The sequence below is a fragment of the Felis catus genome, chromosome B3 (genome assembly GCF_018350175.1).
Source record: "Felis catus isolate Fca126 chromosome B3, F.catus_Fca126_mat1.0, whole genome shotgun sequence".
NCBI classification, from domain to species: Eukaryota; Metazoa; Chordata; class Mammalia; order Carnivora; family Felidae; genus Felis; species Felis catus.
Genome location: NC_058373.1, coordinates 134,389,196 through 134,409,783, shown reverse-complemented (window position 1 = coordinate 134,409,783; position 20,588 = coordinate 134,389,196). Strand labels below are relative to the sequence as shown.

The window sequence follows — 20,588 nt, the reverse complement described above, 5'->3', positions numbered from 1 at the left end:
GGTCTGTGCCCCCTTCTTCATTTATTTCTATCTGAGCTGTTTTAGAAGCAGAGTAGATAATCTGCCTTTTTCTGTCTTTGGCTCACATTTTCATCTCACTCAGAATTTTAAAGCAATTTATATATACCATCTCACTTTTTTCCAGTACAATTGTGAAATTACAAAATCTCTGTCAAAAGGTTGGCAAGTACCTGGCATACATCCCCACACAGTTGCTGACCACTTGTGGCAGACATAACTAGTCAATTATCATGTTCCTCCTGCTGAACCTCCCAGAACTGGCCCAGAAATGTCACCTGTTTGCCATCTCTGTTGGTCTGTACAGTCCTTGAGTGCACAGTCAAGTTAGCAGCTTGGTAAAAACAGTTCCCAGCACTTAGTCTGTGACTTTTACATTGGCCCCTCCGCTATGAGCTGCTTTCTTCTTAAGCTCCTGGTTGCTCCGCCAGACCCCAGCTGAGCTGGCAGAGGGACTGGAACTACCGGAGAAGGTCTCTAGCGTGCTGACCATAGCAGCACCGCATGGACTGGGGGTGAGGCACCCAGCTGATCCCGGGGTGGGGACGAGAGTGGAAGCAGAGTCTCTCCTGGAACCCGGACTGTGACCCGACTTTGTGTTTCAGCCTCCCGGAAGTCATTTGTGTTTGAGCTGAACGAATGTGCCTCCAGCCGCATCCTGAAGCTAGAGAAGGAGAACCAGAGCCTCCAGAGCACCATCCAGGGGCTGCGGGATGCATCCCTGGCGCTGGAGGAGAGCAGCCTGAAGTGCGGAGAGCTGGAGAAGGAGAACCACCAGCTCAGCAAGAAGGTAACCCCAGCCGGGGGTGGGCGACCTCCCCCCCCGGCCCTTGTCTGTAATGTGCAGCCAGGCAGAGCGTTCAGGTGTTGGTGAGTGTGCACGGTCGGGAAAAATGCAGAATCCACTGCAGGCACAGTTCATTATAATAGAGGGATAAGCGTGTCCTTGACCAGAGGCAGCATGGCTTGTCCCTGCACCACAGATGCAAATGTGGCCCCAGTGTGACTCGACCTCTGTGTGCCTTGTCTTCATCTGCGAAATGGGGTTAATGGGGGTTGTAAGGATTTTATGGGTTATTGTAAGTAGAGTCGGGCACATACATAGTAAGTGCTCTATGAAAAGAACGCACTGTTAAAAAGCATAGGACGGGGCACAGGAAGAGGAATCGGTGATGTCAGACATGCCTGTGTGCGTGTGTGTATAGGACACTGATGGACTATTTTAGGGTATTGCTGGTGGTAACACAAGGTCAGAGCACACCTCTTTCTCTTGGTTTACGGGGTGAGGAAGAAGAGATGGCCAAATTGCATTTGCCTTTCAGGACAACTGCTGGGTCTTTGATTTAGCACTATAGAGCCCAAACCTCTGGGAGGACAGACAGAGGCTCCCAAACCGTCTTTGTTCTCCAGTTACGAGGACCCCTGTTCGCACAGGGGATGCGGATCAGGTCCACGAAAGGGCAGTTGAGAGCCAGGGATTGCCTGCATGTGTTGGTCACAGGGCCTCAGTAGACATCACCCACGCTACAGACCGCGCACCCGCGTCATGGGCTATCCACGCACCAGCTGCCAGATTGCAGCTGAGGGAGAGGACAGGAGTGCTCTTGCCCGCTGACCACCGTGCAGGGCCGATGCTTCTGGGTATCTGGGTGTCTGTCCCGACCTGCCCACTGTCTGGCCAGTGTCATTGACTGAGGTTGCACCGGCAGGGGGAGGAGCTTGGGCTGCAGACAAGAGACGGGTCCACTGGTGCTGGCCCTGCCTGCACTTCCTCTCTGGGGGAGGCTTGGGGCATCCCCTCCTTCTATGAAATGGTCTCTCCCATCCCCTCCTGGGACTTTCCAGGCTCGGTTACTCACCCTTCTGGTCCCTTTGAAGCATTGTGTGCTCCGCAGCGTGGTAGGTGCCAAAGTCTGTCATCTCTCATAGGACAATGGAAAACACACTCTCTTGTGCTCTGTGTCTTAATGCAGAGCAGCGTGTGGAGGGCAACTAGACAGTTTGGGTGTTTAGATTCACATGGGCCTAGCACAGGAAATGTCTTTATAAATGGCAGTCTGACCTCAGCCAAGATTAAAAAAAAAAAATTTTTTTTTGACCTTTTGAGAAATGAGAACCTTCAACTCCACAGGTCCTCACGGGTCTGCTGTAGAAAGCTGTGCTGAAATCTTGCTGGCCCAGCTCCCAGCCAGCCTCAGAGGTTTTCCCTCCCCTTGGGGTCCACCCTGGTCCCTCCTCTGCACAGACAGGACCGGCAGTGGGTGCTGCCTGCCCAGCATTATTTCTGAGCCCCCGTCTCTCAGTCCCACCTCCTGCTTCCTCTCTGGATCGTTTCTCCGGGGGGATAGCAGCCCTCTCTGCCACAGCCTATGGTAGCATATCTTGGCACAGCATCCCTGGTAAAAGGGAGGTGCCACTGTTCCCAGACTGGAGCCATCCTGTGTCTGGAGCCAGGAGCCCTGGGGAGGGAGTCCTTCTGCCCACTGGAGCACCTCTTCTCCCTGTCCTCAGCCTGCCCGGGGTCTGGCTGGATCTGTTCTGACCCAGCGTGGGTAGTTACGTTCTCTCCGCACCATCCAGCTTGGTACAGAACACTGGAGGGAGCCCGTCAGCTCCTCTGGAATTGCCTTTCCCCAGCCTTGGTCACCTCACTCTGCGCTTCTCTCCATGGAGTGCGTCTCAGTCACCAGCTGGCATTTCTTGGTCAATAGGTGAACCACCAACCCAGCTGAGCCCCACAGGGGACACATCCCCAACAGTGACTCCTGGAACAAGGGAGGGCACCGCCTTGGGACGAGTCCAGACAGCACAGCTACCCTAGGAGGTGTCTACAAAGGAGGGTTAAGGCCAACCAGGACACAGTGACCTGGAGGCCCCTCCTGCCCCCTGCCGTGCTAGCCCGGCTCTCCCATCATCCTGCACGTAGCCCAGGCTGCAAGCTTGCTTAGGTTCGGGATGTCTGTGGGAACCATCGTTCCCCAAAGTTAATATCTTCCTTCTAATTAATGAAATTTTCATGGGACTTAGAGAAACTGCCTCGCCCTTGTGACTATAACTGTGTCAATACCTTGCAAGTTGAACGCCTTGAGCTAAGAAGTAAAGAATCCTTAGTTTCAGAGACAGGAAGGCAACCCGTTGAGGGTGTGTACAGATCCGGAGCTGAGGGGAAGGCCCCTGGCACCCACATGCTCTGGGAGTCCATAACCTGAGCCAGGTACTTGAGGAAGGATGGGAAGCCCTCTCAGGGCTGACAGGCCTACGGCCAGCTCACATCTCAGCCCCGCGAGCTCCCCCAGGGCCACTGTGGTCCGTCGGAGATGGGTAAGAATAGGGGCTCCAATTCCATGGCAGAAAGAACCAGAAAGGGAGAAAGATGGCAGTGGGCATCCAGCAGTGATAGGTGGGATGTGGGGACATCGTGTCTTCAGACTAGAAGCAAGAAGAATCAGAAATGCAGAGGCTGGAAGAACATTCCTTTCTCCAGGAGAGAAGGGGCAGCCAGGGTAAAAGATTACCAGAGAGGTCAGCGGGTGAGCTGGGAAGGCAGGGGGCATGCACCATAGGCTGCTGACAGTGCCTGGGAGCAGGTCTGGGGTCACCCACTGGTGTGCATCCTAGCCCTGCTGTGTCCTCACTGTGAGGCCTTGGGCAAATCACTTAGTTGCTCTGGCCCAGAGTCGTCCACTGCATGATGGTCAGTAATAATTGCCTGTTCCCTTACCCGTCACTGGCAGGACGTTCTTGGGGAGGGTCTGCTGACATTGGCACACCTGACACCTGCCAGATGTGTGCTGAGCACTTGATGGGATAGCTCATGAAGATGGACACCGCTGGCCCAATGTCATTTACCGAAATTTGCTCATCATGGTCCTGTTGTTAGCAGGAAGGGACCAGACTCTGAACCCGTGTCCCTCTGACACCAGTAAGCGCCGTTTCCCCAACTCCTGTCCCCAGTGATAAGGAGTTTGGGGTTGGCAGGGAGGGACAGCAGCCCCCATGAAGCCCTCAGACTGCAAAAGGTGACATGGGGATCACCTGGGAGCCGAGTTGTAGGCCCTGCCTTCAGCCTGCCAAGTCAGAATCTGCATTTACCACGATGATAAATGTGGGTATTGGGCATGATAAAGTGTGATAAGCCCTGAGCTAGGTAGTTTATGTTTAGGAAGGATGGGCGCTGGTGGGTCTTAGCCAAGAGCATGGCACCCAGGAGGTGATACAGGTGGTCATCCAGGCAAGATGGGAGTGTGGTCCAGGGGCGCATGGGTGGTTCAGTCAGTTGAGCATCCAGCTCTTGATTTCAGCTCAGGTCATGATCTCACAGTACATGAGTTCAAGCCCCAAGTTGGGCTCTGTGCTGACAATGCAGAGCCTGCTTGGGATCTTCCTCCTCTGTTTCTGTCTGTCTGTCTCTCTCTCTCTCTCATGCTCTCTGCCCCTCCCTGACTTGCACGCATGCACACACACACACACACTCTAAAAAATAAATAAACTTTAAAAAAAAGGTGGAACATGATCAGGCCTGGGATAGTCAGGGGGCATGTGGAGGGGGAGGGGCACAGGTAGAGAGGACAGGACTTGCTGACAAACTTATTGGAGGGTGAGAGTGGAAGGAGAGATGCATCAGAAGACTGCTCTGAGCAGCTGGGTGAACAGGTGTGTCCCCAACTTAGGTGGCCTTTGTGAAGGAGAGGGTAGGAGGGTGAGTCCAAAGTCCCTGCAGGGCATCCAGCAGTGGTGGCTGGTGGCCCCTAGAGCGTGTGCTCTGACCCTTGAGAGCGTGGACAAGGCCTGAGACAGAAGCGAGGGACCTGGGTGTGGCTAAGAACATTTGGCAGTGAGGATGAGCAGGGGTGGGGTGAGAGGGAGGCTGACTGGTTGGTTGGTGCCCAGGACCCTCCCCTCTTCCCTAAGCCGAAAGTGCAAGGTGTGAGCTAAGAGTTGAGATTGCTACGGAACAGCACCTGGATGTTTTTCCTTGAGAAGAGGCCTGTGCAAGTAGTCTGTGAGGCTGGCAGGGTTTTGGCTTGTCTTAAAACGTCGTTCACTTTGTGAAAGTGACTTTTGCACTGGCTGGGTCTTCTGGCTCTACAGATTGAAAAGTTACAGACCCAGCTGGAGAGAGAGAAGCAGAGCAACCAGGATTTGGAGACCCTGAGTGAGGAGCTGATCAAAGAGAAGGAGCAGCTGCAGAGTGACATGGAGACCCTGAAGGCCGACAGAGCCAGGCAGGTGGGTGCCTCCGGGATGAATGTTCTTTCTCACCTGTCTTGGGAACTCTGCCTACAGGGGGAAGAGTCCAGGATTATAGCCACTTCCGGTAATTGATGAGTGATATGTGTGTTACCACTGACCCAGCTTAGCTGCCCTCAAACCAGCCATTTTTAGCTGACGGTGCAGGAACAGGGGTCAGCTTTTGCCTCCCAGGTGACAACGGCAGTCCTGGTTTTGATTGTCGTGATTTGGGGGAGGAGAGAAAAGGTGCGCGTGGCCTGTGGGTGGAGACCAGATGGCCTGCAGTGCACAGGACGGCCCCTCAGGACGAAGAACAGATCCAGCTGTAAACATCTGTCGTGTCCTAGCAGAAAACCCTGGCAAACCTTTGAGCTTTATTTGGCTCACGCTATAAGAGGTCCAGGGTGGGCAACGCAGTGCTGGTGCAGTGGCTCAGTGATGCCAGCCAGAAGCCAGGCCTCTCTCTACCTGTCCTGCCAGGCCTAGCTATTGCACATCCCCAAAGTATGGGCAGGAAAAAGGTCACGATGCCCAGGGAGAGCGTCCTGCTGGGTGCCAGGCATGTTCAAGTCATGGAGCTGACACTCTCCCTGAGCCTGAAGGACGAGGAGGGGACAGAGATGCTGTAGATCAGTGGGGGGGAAGATGGGGGAGTGTTCAAGGCAGAGGGAACATCACGTGCAGCGTCCGCAGCGGGGGAGAGTGGCATACGGGGAGGCCACAGGTGGCAGGCTCAGGTCGTGGGGGTCTTGCTGCCCAGGATGAGGAGTACCAGAGAAATCCCCTTCATTCTCATTCTTGTAAATAAGAGGAAGAGAAGTGGTTTACATTTGTGAATCTCGGTGACTGCTGTGGATGTGTTTGGCCTGAACTGAGTAATGACTGCCCTTGACCTTGGCCTGGGAAGCAATGGGATGGCTCTGGGTGGTCCTTCAGGGGCCTACAATTTATTCTCCTAGTTTGGACCCAGGTCACTGAAATTTATCCACGCAGCAGCCACCTCGTGTGTCATTCGCGTTATATTTCTCCGCAGATCAAGGATCTCGAGCAAGAAAAGGATCATCTCAACCAAGCGGTGTGGACGCTGCGGGAGAGGTCGCAGGTGAGCAGCGAGGCCCGGGTGAAGGACATCGAGAAGGAGAACAAAGCCCTCCACCAGACGGTGACGGAGACCAGCAGCAGACTCAGCAAGCTGGAATTCGAGAAGCAGCAGCTGCACAAGGACTTCGAACAGGTGAAGGAGAAGGTGGAGCGGGTGGAGGAGCTGGAGAAGGAGCTGCACCGGCTGGAGAAGGACAACGAGAAGCTGGCCAAGAAGGTGGCCTCCCTGAAGACGGCCACCGAGAAGGCGGACGCCCTGGAGCGCGAGAGTCGGGGCCTGGCTCTGGAGAACCGGAAGCTCAGGAAGTCGCTGGACACCCTGCAGAACGTGTCCCTGCAGCTCGAGGGTCTGGAGCGGGACAACAAGCAGCTGGACGAGGAGAACCTGGAGCTGCGCAGGATGGTGGAGACCATGCGCTTCACCAGCGCCAAGATGGCTCAGATCGAGAGGGAGAACCAGGAGCTCGAGCGGGAGAAGGAGGAGCTGAGGAAGAACGTGGAGCTGCTGAAGGCCCTGAGCAAGAAGTCCGAGCGCCTGGAGCTCAGCTACCAGGGCGTGAGCGCCGAGAACCTGCGGCTGCAGCAGACCCTGGAGAGCAGCAGCCAGAAGTCCCAGGCCCTGGAGCGAGAGCTCGGCGAGCTGGAGGCCGAAAACCAGGTCCTGCGGCGCGACCTGGAGGCCCTTCGGCTCTCCCACAAGCAGCTGGAGAGGGCTGAGAAGGACAGGAAGGCCCTGGAGCAGGAGGTGGCCCAGCTGGAGAAAGACAAGAAGCTGCTGGAGAAGGAGGCAAAGCGGCTGTGGCAGCAGGTGGAGCTCAAGGAGGCGGTCTTAGACGACAGCACCGCGAAGCTGTCTGCCGCCGAGAGGGAGAGCCGCGCCCTGGACAAGGAGCTGGCCCGCTGCAGGGACGCGGCCAGCAAGCTGAAGGAACTGGAGAGGGACAACAGGGACCTCACCAAGCAAGTCACCATGCATACGAGGACACTGACCACCCTGAGAGAGGTGAGCTGGCACCGGCAGGCCCCTCCCCTGTGGTGAGGGGGTGGGGGTGCGTGCCTCCCAAGCAGACGTGAGACTGTGTGTGTGTGTGTGTGTGTGTGTGTGTGTGTGTGTGTGTGTCCTCCCTGATTCCGAACAGAATAAGGTCTGCCAGTGCGAAGAACAAAGGGAAAGCACTGGTTCTAATCTCCCTGCCCAGAGGTGACCACTGCTCATAGTCTGGCCGATTTTATCCCGTCATTCCCCGTGTGCGTTTGTACATACACACGCTTGACATCGTGCATCCCTGCATCCTAAGCTCTTCTGTTGTTTATTTACTCTGCCTTTCTTTTCTCATTACAGTAAGTAAGATTGAAGCCATGGATTTCTAATGGCTACAGGGTTTTAATGCTGTAGATTTACTGCAATTAGTTTTTGGACGTTTAGGTGGTTTTCCAATTCTTTTCATTATTTTAGATACCACTGGACACTTGCATACATATATCTGTTTTCTCAGGCTATATTCCTAGAAGCAAAAGTAGGGGTTCTAAGGGTATGAACATCTTAAAGTTTCTTGCTAAGTTGGCATCCTACTGTTTCCCCAATATTTATTGCATGGGCCCTCTGGGGGTTCCTTCAGTGTTTGAGGGGGAATAAACTGCTTTAGTAAATGACTTCGGCATCTGAATGGCCTGGCACAGAAATTGAGTCTCACGTAGGTAGGAGTTGAGTGTGGCTGTTCATGGACAGCCTTAAATTCAGTGACTTGGGCACCTGGTTTCTCCCGTCCTGTGGCTCGGCCATCCCGCAGTGGAGTCCTCTTCTGGCTGTGGCAGTAAATGAGGAAGACAGTGAATAAGAAAGATTGCACTCCACTGTGCAGAACGCGGTCACATGGCTGCATCTAGCTGCAGGCGAGGCTGGGGAACATGTTTCAGCGGTGTGCCAGGGGAGAAAAGGAAATAGATTTGGTGAACACAGGGATGTCTCCATGTTCATGTGCGGGAAGATCGTAAGGCTATGGGAGAGAGAGTTCACTGATATGACCCCTAGTCCCTGTCTCTGGAAGCAGAAGATAAGTTCTGCCGTGGTAACACTCAAACCCGGAGTCATAGCGGCTCATCACGCCAGGGACTGACTTCTCATTTGTGAGAGTCCAGGTGACTCCCCAGGAGCCTGTCATCTGTGCTGTGACTCAGCAGTCCAGGCTGCTTTGATTTATGGCTCCGCCTTCTCAGCACGGGGCTTGGGCAGTTGCTGAGGCAGGACAAAGGCAGCTGGAAGGTCACACACCGGCTCTGCTGTGCTGCAGCCAGGAGGTGACCCACAGCATGTCCACCCACCACTCACTGGCCAGAACTACCGGGTAGCTGGGACATTTGGGGTGAGCTGATGGAGTGTTGGGAGAGCACCACGCTGTCACACGGCCGTCGAAGGCCTGAGGATTTGGTGGGAGGTCAGCTTGCATGCCAAGTAGCTGGGGCACTGGGCAGACAGCAGTACCTGCCTGGAGAGCTTCGAAGATGGGTGGGAGTAAGAAGGGGACCTACATACAGTAAGTAAACCACCTAAATGAGAGCAACTGCTTTTGCAGAATAAACCACAACCAGAGTTTTTAGTAAAATCTTTATCTCTTTTGTCCTTTTTTCTGTTCCAAATTCTCCGCAAGGAGCATTTAATTCCATTACTGCACAGAAAAGGTAATCGTGTTAGAATTCAAAGCTCCTACTCAAAAGTCAACATAAATGGCGTTGCACAAACACACATCCTTCCCGTATCACCATGGAGGCCGGGAGGCTGAGAAAGCGCGTCTGTCCCTTCCCTTCCCTTTGGAAGACGTCCCTGGGGTTCACCTGTCCCGTGGAACTGTCTGCTCAGCCCTCAGGACACCTGAGTCAGCCATGACTCGGGAAGACGGCTCCTCGGCCTTGAGAAGGGCCTGTGCCAGGGCCTCCGTGCTGGGCTCCCGTCCCACACGCATCCTCTCCCTGTCCTGGCAGGACCTGGTGCTGGAGAAGCTCAAGAGCCAGCAGCTGACCAGTGAGCTGGACAAACTGAGCCAGGGGCTGGAGAAGGTCGGCCTCCACAAGGAGCTACTGCTACAGGACGAGAGCAGCCATGGCGACACGTGAGGACCTCCCTGCCGCGGTCTGTGGGCTCTTACCCGGGGCTGCACGTCGCACGCTCCCAGCTCCAGAGCTCTGTTCACTCTGCCTACTTAGGGGCTTGTTGTCTTGTGGTCTTTATGAGGGGCTTGTGTCCTTTACAGATCATCTCCCTGGAGGTTTGCAGGGAGGGGTGAAAGGAGACTCTCTTGTCCAGTGGAAAGGCTTCTCAATTTTTTTTAAATACACTTTTTAGAGCAGCTTTAAGCTCAAAGCCAAGTTAAGGGGAAGGGACAGAGATTTCCTGAATGCCCTGTGCCGCCCCGCCTCAACCCCCGCCCGGCATAGCCTCCCTGTAATCCATATCCCCACCAGGGTGGTGCATGTGTTACACTTGATGTGCCTCCACTGACCCATCATCACCCGAAGTCCACAGTTTACATTGGAGGCCGCTCTGGATGGTGCACATTCCATGGGTTTCAACCCTTGTGTAATAACCTGTATCTGCCAAGTGTCCTACAGAATGGTTTCTCTGCCCTGAAAATCCTGTGTTCCACCTATTCATTCCTCTTTTCCTGGTCCCAGCGCTTTAATTTTCAAACATTTAACCGTTGTAGTCTTTGCCTGCGGTTCTTTCAGTAACCGTCTCATTGTTCAAAGAAATCCAGTATCATGGATTTTTCCTGGGCTTGTAACTGACAAGATCCACAGGACGGATAATGTGTGACACGCTGTCGGTGTGGTGAAAAGGCTACCACTTACCTAGCTAGCATTGTAGTCTTGGGCAAATGGCCTAATCTTTTCTTTTTCTTTTTCTTTTTCTTTTTTTCTTTTTCTTTTTCTTTTTCTTTTTTTTTCTTTTTCTCTTTCTCTTTCTCTTTCTCTTTCTCTTTCTCTTTCTCTTTCTCTCTCTCTCTCTCTCTCTCTCTTTCTCTCTCTCTCTCTCTCTCTCTCTCTCTCTCTCTTTCTCTCTCTCTCTCTCTCTTTCTCTCTCTCTCTCTCTCTCTCTCTCTCTCTTTCTCTCTCTCTCTCTCTCTCTCTCTCTCTCTCTCTCTCTCTCTCTCTCTCTCTCTCTCTCTCTCTTTCTCTTTTCCTTCCTTCCTTCCTTCCTTCCTTCCTTCCTTCCTTCCTTCCTTCCTTCCTTCTTAATGTTTATTTTTTAAAGAGAAGTGAGTCAGGGAGGGAGAGGGAGAGAGAGAATCCCAAACAGGCTCCTTGCTTGTCAGCACAGAGCCCAACATAGAACTCCATCTCACAAAGTGTGAGATCATGATCTGAGCTGAAATCAAGAGTCAGATACTTAACCGATTGAGCCACCCAGGTTCCCTGTGCTTAATTAACCTTTCTGAGACTAAGTTTCCCCATCTGTAAAATGGCCTTGATGATACCTTCCTCTAAGACTATGCCTGTAATACTACAGCAGTGACCTCTCATTGGAGGGTGTCACAGGTGTGTGCAGGGAGCCCCGGGGAGGGCTCTGGGTGATGGCTTTTGGCTCCTACAGTTCTTCTGGGCCAAATGCTGCAGAATAATAGGGAAAACGAGCTTAATGGAGGAGATAGGTGTTGGTAGCTGGGAGACTGGGAGCTTGTGGGTGGAAGAGGCAGATAGGTACAGTTGTGTCTTTGTATTTTTCAGAAAGTTCAAGATTCTGGAGGACAGAAATGACTCATTAAAAACAACATTAGCCCTGAAAGAAGAAAAGATTGTGTTTTTAGAAGCTCAGATGGAAGAGAAGGCCAGCCTGAACCACCAGTTGCAGAACGAGCTCCAGGTGGTAAGATCTGGCCCCCTTCGGTGCGACACTGTAAGTCCCGGTCATGAGGCCCCTGCCCCACCTTTTCCAGCCCCTCACCTGGGGGTAGCAGAGGGCCGGCCTGGATGCCCATTTCTCGGAGCAGATGTGCCGAGATGCAGGGTTCTGAGCGGGGGAGCTACCATCACAATCCTGTGCATTGGGGCTGGACAGGATCAGATGCCTGGGAGGAGAGGAGGCCACATTCAGAGCAGCACTGAGTCTGCTAGGCAAGATCGGGAACACCAATGAGGACCAGTGTGAGATTATGAGCATCGAGACCAGACAGAGGCCTCGAGTCTCTTGGGCACCCTCACATGGGACAGGTGGGCGTGGGTGCACAGGTGCTTCATCAGGATGTCCACTCCTGGTGATATGTGCTCTTCCAGCTCTCCTTTGCTTCTTTTAAGCAAAGGCTTTTTTTTTTTTAATGGTTATTTATTTTTGAGAGAGAGAAGGAGTAGGGGAGGGGGAAGAGAGAAAGGGAGACACAGGATCCGAAGTGGGCTCTGCACTGACAGCAGCGAGCCCGATGTGGGGCTTAAACTCTAGAACAGATCATGGCCTGAGCTGAAGTTGGACGCTTAACCAGCTGAGCCACCCAGGCACTCCCCCAACCCCCCGCCCCTTCTGCTTTTTGAAGCCTTGTCACATTTCTTGGCTGCGTGATTGAACAAGGAATCTAGAACAAAGTGGTTCTAGAGCTGGAAGGGGCTTTGTAACATCACCTGGTCCACGTCCCCCAGGCTCATCTCCATTTGATGGAGTGGACAGCTGAAGCTCGGGAAAGCGAGAAGACTTGCCAAGGTCGTGTGGTTGAAGTTGAGACCGAGGCAGATGTCTGGAAGGAGGGGGAGCACAGGGTGGGTTATGTATGTTCCCTGCAGAGCAGAAGGACGGTGTCTGGCTTATCACTGGTGCCAGGTGAGGGTTGGGTTTGCTATGGGGCTCTCCTCTAGCCACGAACTCAGAGCTCTGAGCCAGCCTTTTCCTGCCCCGAGTCTGCTTTTCCTGCTCCCACCCCACAGTTGAAGACCGAGTGTGAGGTCCTCAGGCAGAACCAGCAGGAAGGGAAGCACTTGGAGAACTCTTTCAAACACCCTGTGGACACTCTGGTCACCGGTCTCCAGGGGAAGGAGCCCTGGGGACCCAGCCACAAGGAAGCCACCATGGAACTGCTCCGAGTGAAGGACCGGGCCATCGAGCTGGAACGGAATGTGAGTGGGCTGCCCCCGCTGTGGTCGTTGAGAGAGAGAGCGAGTGAGCGCGCAGTGCACTCTGTTGATTGTCCCGGTGATAGGCCGCCATTACCATAAAGGACACGAGACGTCAGAATCTGTTGAGATTTACCCAGATCCAGCTGAATACTTCTTGAGTTGTCCTGGCAAGTCCTATGAGCTGCTTGTCATTTGAGATCTCGTCAGCCTTTCTAGCGGAAAGGAGCGCGTTCACATTTTCCCATGGTGAATCTCTGTCTGCCTGCCCGTCAGACTTGGCCCTTGGCTTGTACACCCGCCCCCGTTAACACACTGTTCCCCTAGGGGTTGACAGACCGTGGCCTGCCAGCCCACGGACATATGCTTTGTTACGTATTGTGTGTGGTCTTCCCACCCTCGTGGAGACCACGTGCCTGGAAGACTGCAGAATTCTGTCCGTCCCTTTACAGAAGTTTGCCGGTGCGTGTCTAACCCCCTGATGTTGTCGGACTCTCCCAACAACCTTGTGAAGCGGGTAGTGATGATCTTCATCATTTGACAGATGAGAAAGTGGAGACAGTTTAAGAGACTCGACCCTAGGCCCTGTGCTAGTAAGGGACAGCACTGGACTGTAACCCATGTGTCCTGACCCGGTTGGTGGCATATTTTACATGGTATCTCTCAATCTGCTGGGACGTGAACCGCCTTATTCTGTCTGTTGTCGCTCCTGAGTGGGGTGAGGTGTGGCCACAGGCTTTGACTCCCTGTCCTGTGGGAGAAGCTCACAGAACGGCGCTTGTGGGATGTTCAGCAGAAAACAGAAGCATTACAGAGAGAAGTCACTGCACGGCTTTAACCCCAGCTTGCCTTTGCCTTGCACTCAGATGCTCAGGTTTGAAGCCATATTGCCATTAGGTGAATGCATTTCTGTCTGGAAAGCACATACCAAAAAAAAAGTAGTTCTCTCCCCTCCCCCCCCCCCAATTCTGTTGATTATCTTTTCCAAGAGGGAAACGTTACTTGTCTCACCTGTTGGATTCTGGCTTTAGTCCCCATAGCATCAACTCTCGAGTGTTGCTTCCCACCCCAGTGCCTGTGGCCGGTTACATTTCCCGAGCTGGTGTCTGACGGGTCCCGTGCTTCCTCATCCCCTAGAACGCAGCTCTGCAGGCAGAGAAACAGCTGCTCAAGGAACAGCTGCAGCACTTAGAGACCCAGAACGTGGCCTTCAGCAGTCAGATCCTGACACTGCAGAAACAGAGCGCCTTCCTGCAGGAGCACAACACCACGCTGCAGACCCAGACGGCCACGCTACAGGTGAGTGAGGACCCAGCCACAGGCATCACGTAGAGACCCGCCTGCCACACTGGCTCCTCTGAGCACGGGAGAGTCTCCGCACGTTTATTTTGCGTTGGCTCATTGCAAGCAGCGGGGCCCGGCCTGGGGGTCTTTGAAGGTGGTGCGGGTTTGTTTCCAGTGACTGAGCCCGTGGCTGCAGGGCTGGAAACATGCTCTGCCCGGACTTGCCTGTTTCTCAAAGTCTCTTCCATAAGCTTTGACCAGGAATGACTTGGAAAAGAGGTTCTGGACTCAAATAAGTCAATTTTATTTACTATAAAACCTGGCAGAGTCTCTGTTAAGCTAGTGTGAATTTTTAATCTCCACGAGGGACGTATAGGGCATCAAGTAGCTGCCAGGCTTTTGAGAGCTTCTAGTGAAACTGTCATTCCATGCCACATATTCGAGGACGTTGGTTTTTATTTACGGTTAATACATTGTGAGGAAATGAATTAATCGTCCATTAATGCAGTTTCTGAGAAAAGCGTTTGAAACATGGGTCAGGACAGTAAACGGGAAACTATTAGGCAAAGATGTTGGAATTTGTTGTATTAAAATAACAGAATTGGATATTGGTTGTTGGTTTTGGTGGTGGTGGTTGTGGCCAGGTCTTCGTCTGGGTTTCACGTCAGTAAAAGTGGCCCCAGAATGAGTCAGGCAGTGCTGCCCCTTCAGTTTTCTGATAGTTTGGGATGTTGTGGGGTGGTGGTTCTGTGAGCATCAGTTAGGGTGGCTGGTGGTGGTGACCGGGTATTCTACAACGTCACTGGTTTTCTACTTGTTCTAGGAAACAGGTGTGTGAAAGTAGCCAAAGAGGGTGCCCGGGAGCTTCTCCAGAGAAAGGACATAATTGGCCCCAAAAGGTCCCATGTAGGGAGGGCGCAGGACCAGAGCCGTCTGACAGTCTGGTGCTGCCTCTTTCCAGAGCGGTTCCTCAAGTTCAGACGGAACCGTCCTCAGCAGCTGGGTGTTGGCTGCCCCGAGGGTCCCCGTTGTCCGGGTGTCTGCCTCCGGCTCCTCACGGCGTGGTCACCGCGAGCGGGGACACGGAGCGTGTGGCTCCCTGGGGCCTGCCCGCGGTCAGGCGGAGCCTTCTCCCTCCCGGCAGGTGGAGAATTCCACTCTGAGCTCCCAGAGTGCCGCGCTCACCGCGCAGTACACGCTGCTCCAGAACCAGCAGACGGCCAAGGAGAGCGAGAATGAGAACCTGCAGAGGCAGCAGGAGCAGCTGACGGCGGCCTACGAGGCGCTGCTGCAGGACCACGAGCACCTGGCCGCGCTCCACGAGCGGCAGTCCACGGAGTACGAGGCCCTCATCCGCCAGCACAGCTGCCTGAAGACGCTGCATCGGAACCTGGAGCTGGAGCACAAGGAGCTCCGGGACAGGTGTGTGCGGGCCTCTGGCGGCGCCCCTGCCCCTCCAGGCTCGTGTCCTTGCCCACAAGCCTTCCCCGCGTTTCCTCTCGGGCCGTTGCTTCACGTTGTCCGGGACACCCAGACTTTCCCGGAGGGAAGTCCATCGAAAGTCCCACCCAGCGGTTGGATGAGTTTGTGCAGCTGGAGGCCGAGTGACAGGAGGGTCCCCGAGTAGAGAAGGGGGTGCCGTGCCCACTCCCAGCTCAGGGAATCCCCAGCCTTGGGGTTCCTGCTTCCCTGAGGATTCCCCCACCTCTCCCTTCCTCTCCCAACCAGGAAGAAGGAGGCCATTCACCACAACTGCCCCGCAGTTTTTTACACTGACCCGCTCCCATGGACTTCCCCAGCCTCGTTTTCCCTGTCAAGGTCTGGGACGCTTTCTTTCCAGCCTTCGATTTTGGCAGCTTGTGAATATATAGAAAGCAAATAGAACAGTATAATGAGACCCCCGTGTACCTCTCAGCCATACCTCTCTCTCCCCCTACCTGCCCTCCTTTCCTTTTTTAATCTAAAATTTACATGCACTGAAACCTATAGGTCTTGGCACTCTTCACAAAGCAGGGTCCTGGGTTTCGTGTACATTCAGCTAGCGTTGCCCGAGCTCCTGTCCCCCGGCAGATCCCTGAGTGTTTCTGGGCAGGACCCGGAGTCTGGTGGGAGGGGTGCTGTGCACCTGACTCTGACCCAGGAGAGAGCTGTGTCTCTACAGAGAGGTGGGCACTCGAGCCCACGGAGCTGTGTAGGAGGGAGCAGTTGATTACCCACTTCCTGTGCTTGTCAGGTGTCCTTGCTGACAGCATCTCCTTTGACTGGTCTTAGTCATTGAGCTGCAAAGTGGTAAGGGCATCTGATGACGCTGAGGGCATAGAGGTGATGACATTCATTTATCCACTCACCCGTTGCTTCTGTTTTGCCTCTCTCTGGGGTCCTCTACCTGCTCTCTCCACCCACATCTCCTTTCTTCAGGAGCTGTCGAAGCATCTGCTCTTAGTAAGACACTATGCCTTCCAGCCCAAATTAGCGTCTTGTGCCTCTGGGCATTTCCATCTCCCCTCTCCTCCTGAGCCCCTCCTAGGTTCGTGTGGCACTTGGTGAGCGTGTACTGTGTGCATGGTGCTGTGTCTGGACTTGCCAGGGATGCTCCCGGTTGGCTAATGAAATGGAGCAAAAGGTGTTCACAGAGCTCTGAACCTTGCCCACTGCTCACCAGGCACTTAAGCGTCTTGTCATTAACATCTTATTCTATGTTCTAATCGTGTCTCACGATATTCTTAGTGTCTGTTTAGAGGGTGAAGGTTTTTGCAGGTGGAGTTTGGACTGGCCTTGAGGGGGTTCACTGTTGTTTTCCCTCTGGCTCCTTGTCAATACAGCAGGCAGAACTACTGTGTCGCTTGAATTTTCACTGGCTGGACAGATGGCTGGAGGCCCCCTTGGTCTGTCTGCAGTGGGGCTATGGCTTTGGGAGTGTAGGTACTTGGGACACAGGGATGATGGCACTTTTTAAATTGGATGCTCATTTCTTCTTTCCCTTAATAGATATTTACCAAGTGCCATGCCTCGTACCCAGGATTCACTGGTGAGCAGGACACATGGCATCAGTCCTGCAGTTAGGTGGTTACTAGTGGTTACGGATACCCCGTGGGCTTTTCCAAGACATGACCACAGGGAAACAGGTTTTGGGGAGCCCTGATATCTGCCTGTGGCCCTAATTTGCAAACCTGGATGGCTTTTTTCAGAATTGTTAGTCTGGTTGAGAAATGTCACCACCTGAGAAGCTAGACAGAGCTTCCACTCCCAGCTTTATGCTTCTCCACAGTGTGGCAGAAGGCCCCACAAAAGTGTGTCATTGAACGGCTGCCTAAGCAGGTTTCTGGCTTTGATCCCCGACTAGTCCTGGCTCTAGTCAGGTGGTATAAGTGGGCGCAGGCGTGGAGCTGTGAAGACAGGTTGGGCACCCTGTCACACTGTCTGACAAGGAAGGGGGTCTGCAGAGGAGGGATTTGCCCGAATGGGGACGATTGAAAGGTGGTGCCTCAGCCGTTGCCATGGATTTGGGGGAGATCCTGAGTCATCTTTGAACACGGATGTTTCCAGCAAGTAGAAAAGACAGCCTGGGCTTGTCAAGGGGTCCATCCTCCTGTGCTCTGCTGGTTTCCAGAGACAACTACACAGTAACCCCCAGAGACTGAGGCTGCAGAAGGAGAGAAAAGCCTAAGGGGAGGGGGAGGGCTGTGGTTGGGGATCCTGAGAAAAGGCTGTGCGCGCATGCGTGTGTCTGTGTGTGTGTGTGTGTGTGTGTGTGTGTGTGTGTATGTGTGTATGAAGAATTGGCCACTGGCAGCCAGTAGGTCCCCACCAAGCAAGCCTCTGTCCCAGCAGCAAGGCCAGGCAAAGAACAAGGAGACTCAATTCCGGAGGAGAGGAGGGCGGAGGGCTCACCCAGGCCCCGGTGAAGAGGGATTAAGAGTTAAGTGTGGTGGAATTCAGCTGTTTATTTTGTCGTTTCTTGCAGATGTGTTTGTGCTTAGTGAACCACCTAGTAATGTAGCCATGACTCCTGAAGGGAAGGGCTCAGAGTGCAGGAAACATAGCCCAGGCGGCCGGGGAGGAATGGCTGGCTTGACGGGGAATCTGAGGGACTGTGGACACGTGTGGGGCTGGAGGAGACCCCTGGCCCAGACGCCTCTCCTGGCCACCGTTCTCCGTTTTTCTGCTGCCCTGCATCTCGCCCTGCCTGTTCCTGCCCCATCCCCCTCAAAGACACCAAAGAAAGCCTCCAGAGGGGCCCTGCCTTCTGTGGGCAGCTTCACAGTCCTCTGGGGAGTTGGGTACCTGGAGGGAAAGGAGGCCCCAGCCCAGCTCCCAGCGGGTGTGCTCCCCTCCACCAGGCACGATGACATGCTGAAGCGTCAGGCGGAGCTGGAGGAGCGGGAGAAGGTTCTGAACACCGAGAGGGAGGCACTGCAGCAAGAGCAGAGGACGGGCGCCATGGCCGTGGGTGAGAACCAGCGGCTGCGGGGAGAGCTGGACAGGTGAGCTCCGTGTGGGGCGGCTGCCATCCGGGATTTCACATAGACGCACTCAGCCCCGCCGAGAGGAGGTCAGCAGGGGTCCCCTGGCAGTCCTGTATTTTTATATTTTTACTTAAAAAAATTTTTTATTGACTTTTTGAAAGAGTATGCATGAGTTGGGGAGGGGCAGAGAGAGGGGGAGACCCAGATTCCAAAGCAGGCTCCAGGCTCTGAGCTGTTGACGTGTAGGCTCGAACTCATGAACTGCAAGATCATGACCTGAGCCGAAGTCAGATGCTTAACCGACTGAGCCACCTGGGTGCCCTGCAGACCTGTATTTTTATAAACCCTGTCCTGTTCACAGCTGGGTGGCACAGTTGAGAGGGGGCTCTAGCTTGTTGCTGGGATGGAAGGACTCGAGAGACACATTGCATCAGGCACAGACCCTCATCTGATGTAGGCCACACGGCGATCTCATGAAGGACACACCATTGATGCTTGGTATTCACACGTTTCCTGTTGTGAATTCACCTCCTTCCTAAAATGCATGTGTCACCCCCAAATCGATGCTCATGGTGCTTTGATGCACATGCCCGGGGTGGCCCGGTACCTGAGTCACCTGATGCACACATTTCCAGCTGAGGACATACAAGGATGCTCTGCCTTCCTGTGTCAGTTCTCATACTGTGAATAAGCATCCTTCTTGTGACCCATGGGATTTTCATATTTTTGTCTTATTTCGTGGCAGTTTTACTATTTAAAATACCCACCAAGTGGAGTACTGAAGTGTTGTCTCGTGTTCCTAAGTGCAAGGCTGTGATGGCCTTACGGGGAAAGTACACATTAGATAAGCTCCATTCGGGCAGGAGCTACGGTGCTGTGGCCGGGAGGTGTCTTTAAACAGAAACCCCTATAAAATAAGGAATGTCCTGATCGGTCGACTAAAATGTTGTAACCAGAGCAGGAACCTGTACTGTGCATTTTCCCGAGGAGCAGTGGTTCAGTATCCACCAGTTCAGTGATCTTGGGGGACCTCACAGAGCATCACTGCCTCAGATAACGAGAGTCAGCTGTACTGTTATTATCCCCCCCACCCCACTTTTTTAACAGATAAGAAACAGGCTCAGAGATGAGCAGATTTTTTCAAAATCACTTAATGGCAGAGTCAGGATTTGAATCCAGTCTTACCACAGTGACCGTATAAAGCTGCTTTGTCTCCATGTCCTTGCATGAATGTGCACCGGGGCCACATACTGCAGTGTGTCCTGTGCCCTGGGAGACCAGGCTCGTGGGTGAGGGAGTGTTGGCGATAGTCCTGACAGTGACGTGGGGAAGAACACAGCGGCTGAAGGTTGTCAGCCACGAGGCAGGCTCACCGCTACCAGGTCATCTTTCCGTTTTATGCTTTTTTCTTAAGAGAAACGGGACATCGGAGTATTGATGTGAGACTTTCAGGTTTCTAAATGTTAGCACACTGATCCATTTAAAAGAAGGGTGCGGGGCCAAATAAGACACAGCTGTGTCCAAATGAAATCCATGAGCCTCCAGTGACTGGAACTTTCTGATCCAAATCTTCCCCCAAGAAATCCCAGTTAGATAATAGTTATCATGATGATGATAATTTTAGCGGGTTTTTGTAAAACCCTGGCATCTCATATTTTATTTACCCCAGGAGTTGAAGTTAGGAGCTTGAAATTGGGAAGAGCCAGACGCAAAAATGTTCTGGTTCTGTGTTTCCAGAAAACAAAACAAAACACGCTAACTACTGAACCCTTTTTTCCAAGTACATATGCAGATATCCCAAGGCTTTAAAGGCAAAAGACATGATAGCAGTGATACTCTGTTGGAGCAGGTGTCTGAGCCTACCCACTCTGTCCCCCCAGCCCAGTGCGAGGACACCAGGGGGACCCTTGTAGAACCCCAAGGGACGCAGTTTGAAAACTGCTGATTTTGTTCAAGCCTCTCATTTTACACGTGAAAGAACTGAGGCCCAGAGAGGCTATCATCTTGTGTAAGGCTGCACAGCAGGGACAGCTCTTCAGCTCTTGGCCTGTGGCTCTCCACCCCCAGGGTCAATTTCCTGCACCACCAGCTGAAGGGGGAGTATGAGGAGCTGCACGCCCACACCAAGGAGCTGAAAACCTCCCTGAACAACTCACAGCTGGAGCTGAACCGCTGGCAGGCACGGTTTGACGAGCTGAAGGAGCAGCACCAGAACATGGACATCTCGCTGACCAAGCTGGACAACCGCTGCGAGGTGAGGCCTCAGGACGTGGACAGCCCTGAGCCCAGTGGGGTTGCGATGGGTCTGCGCTGGCGTCGGCATCCGAAGACTCTGTGGAAGGCGGTACACGGGCTGAGAGGGTACTGAGGCATTTAAAAGGGAGACAGACACCA

The 20,588-nt window shown here is 53.5% G+C and overlaps 1 protein-coding gene across 7 annotated transcripts in view; it reads left to right on the top strand.

Annotated features, from left to right (window-relative positions):
- CCDC88C (coiled-coil domain containing 88C) overlaps positions 1 to 20,588 on the top strand; it is a 129,446-nt gene that overhangs the window by 85,170 nt on the left and 23,688 nt on the right. For 4 of the 7 annotated variants that reach the window (XM_045060384.1, XM_023255961.2, XM_045060385.1 and 1 more), the window contains 11 exons: positions 624 to 808; positions 5,110 to 5,247; positions 6,284 to 7,354; positions 9,331 to 9,458; positions 11,074 to 11,212; positions 11,977 to 12,093; positions 12,259 to 12,447; positions 13,582 to 13,743; positions 14,873 to 15,150; positions 18,069 to 18,212; positions 20,262 to 20,448. In XM_045060384.1, the coding sequence (XP_044916319.1) occupies positions 624 to 808; positions 5,110 to 5,247; positions 6,284 to 7,354; positions 9,331 to 9,458; positions 11,074 to 11,212; positions 11,977 to 12,093; positions 12,259 to 12,447; positions 13,582 to 13,743; positions 14,873 to 15,150; positions 18,069 to 18,212; positions 20,262 to 20,448 (2,738 nt within the window). The remainder of the gene's footprint in view (positions 1 to 623; positions 809 to 5,109; positions 5,248 to 6,283; positions 7,355 to 9,330; positions 9,459 to 11,073; positions 11,213 to 11,976; positions 12,094 to 12,258; positions 12,448 to 13,581; positions 13,744 to 14,872; positions 15,151 to 18,068; positions 18,213 to 20,261; positions 20,449 to 20,588) is intronic. The other 3 variants (XM_045060383.1, XM_023255962.2, XM_003987962.5) reach the window with 3 other exon arrangements.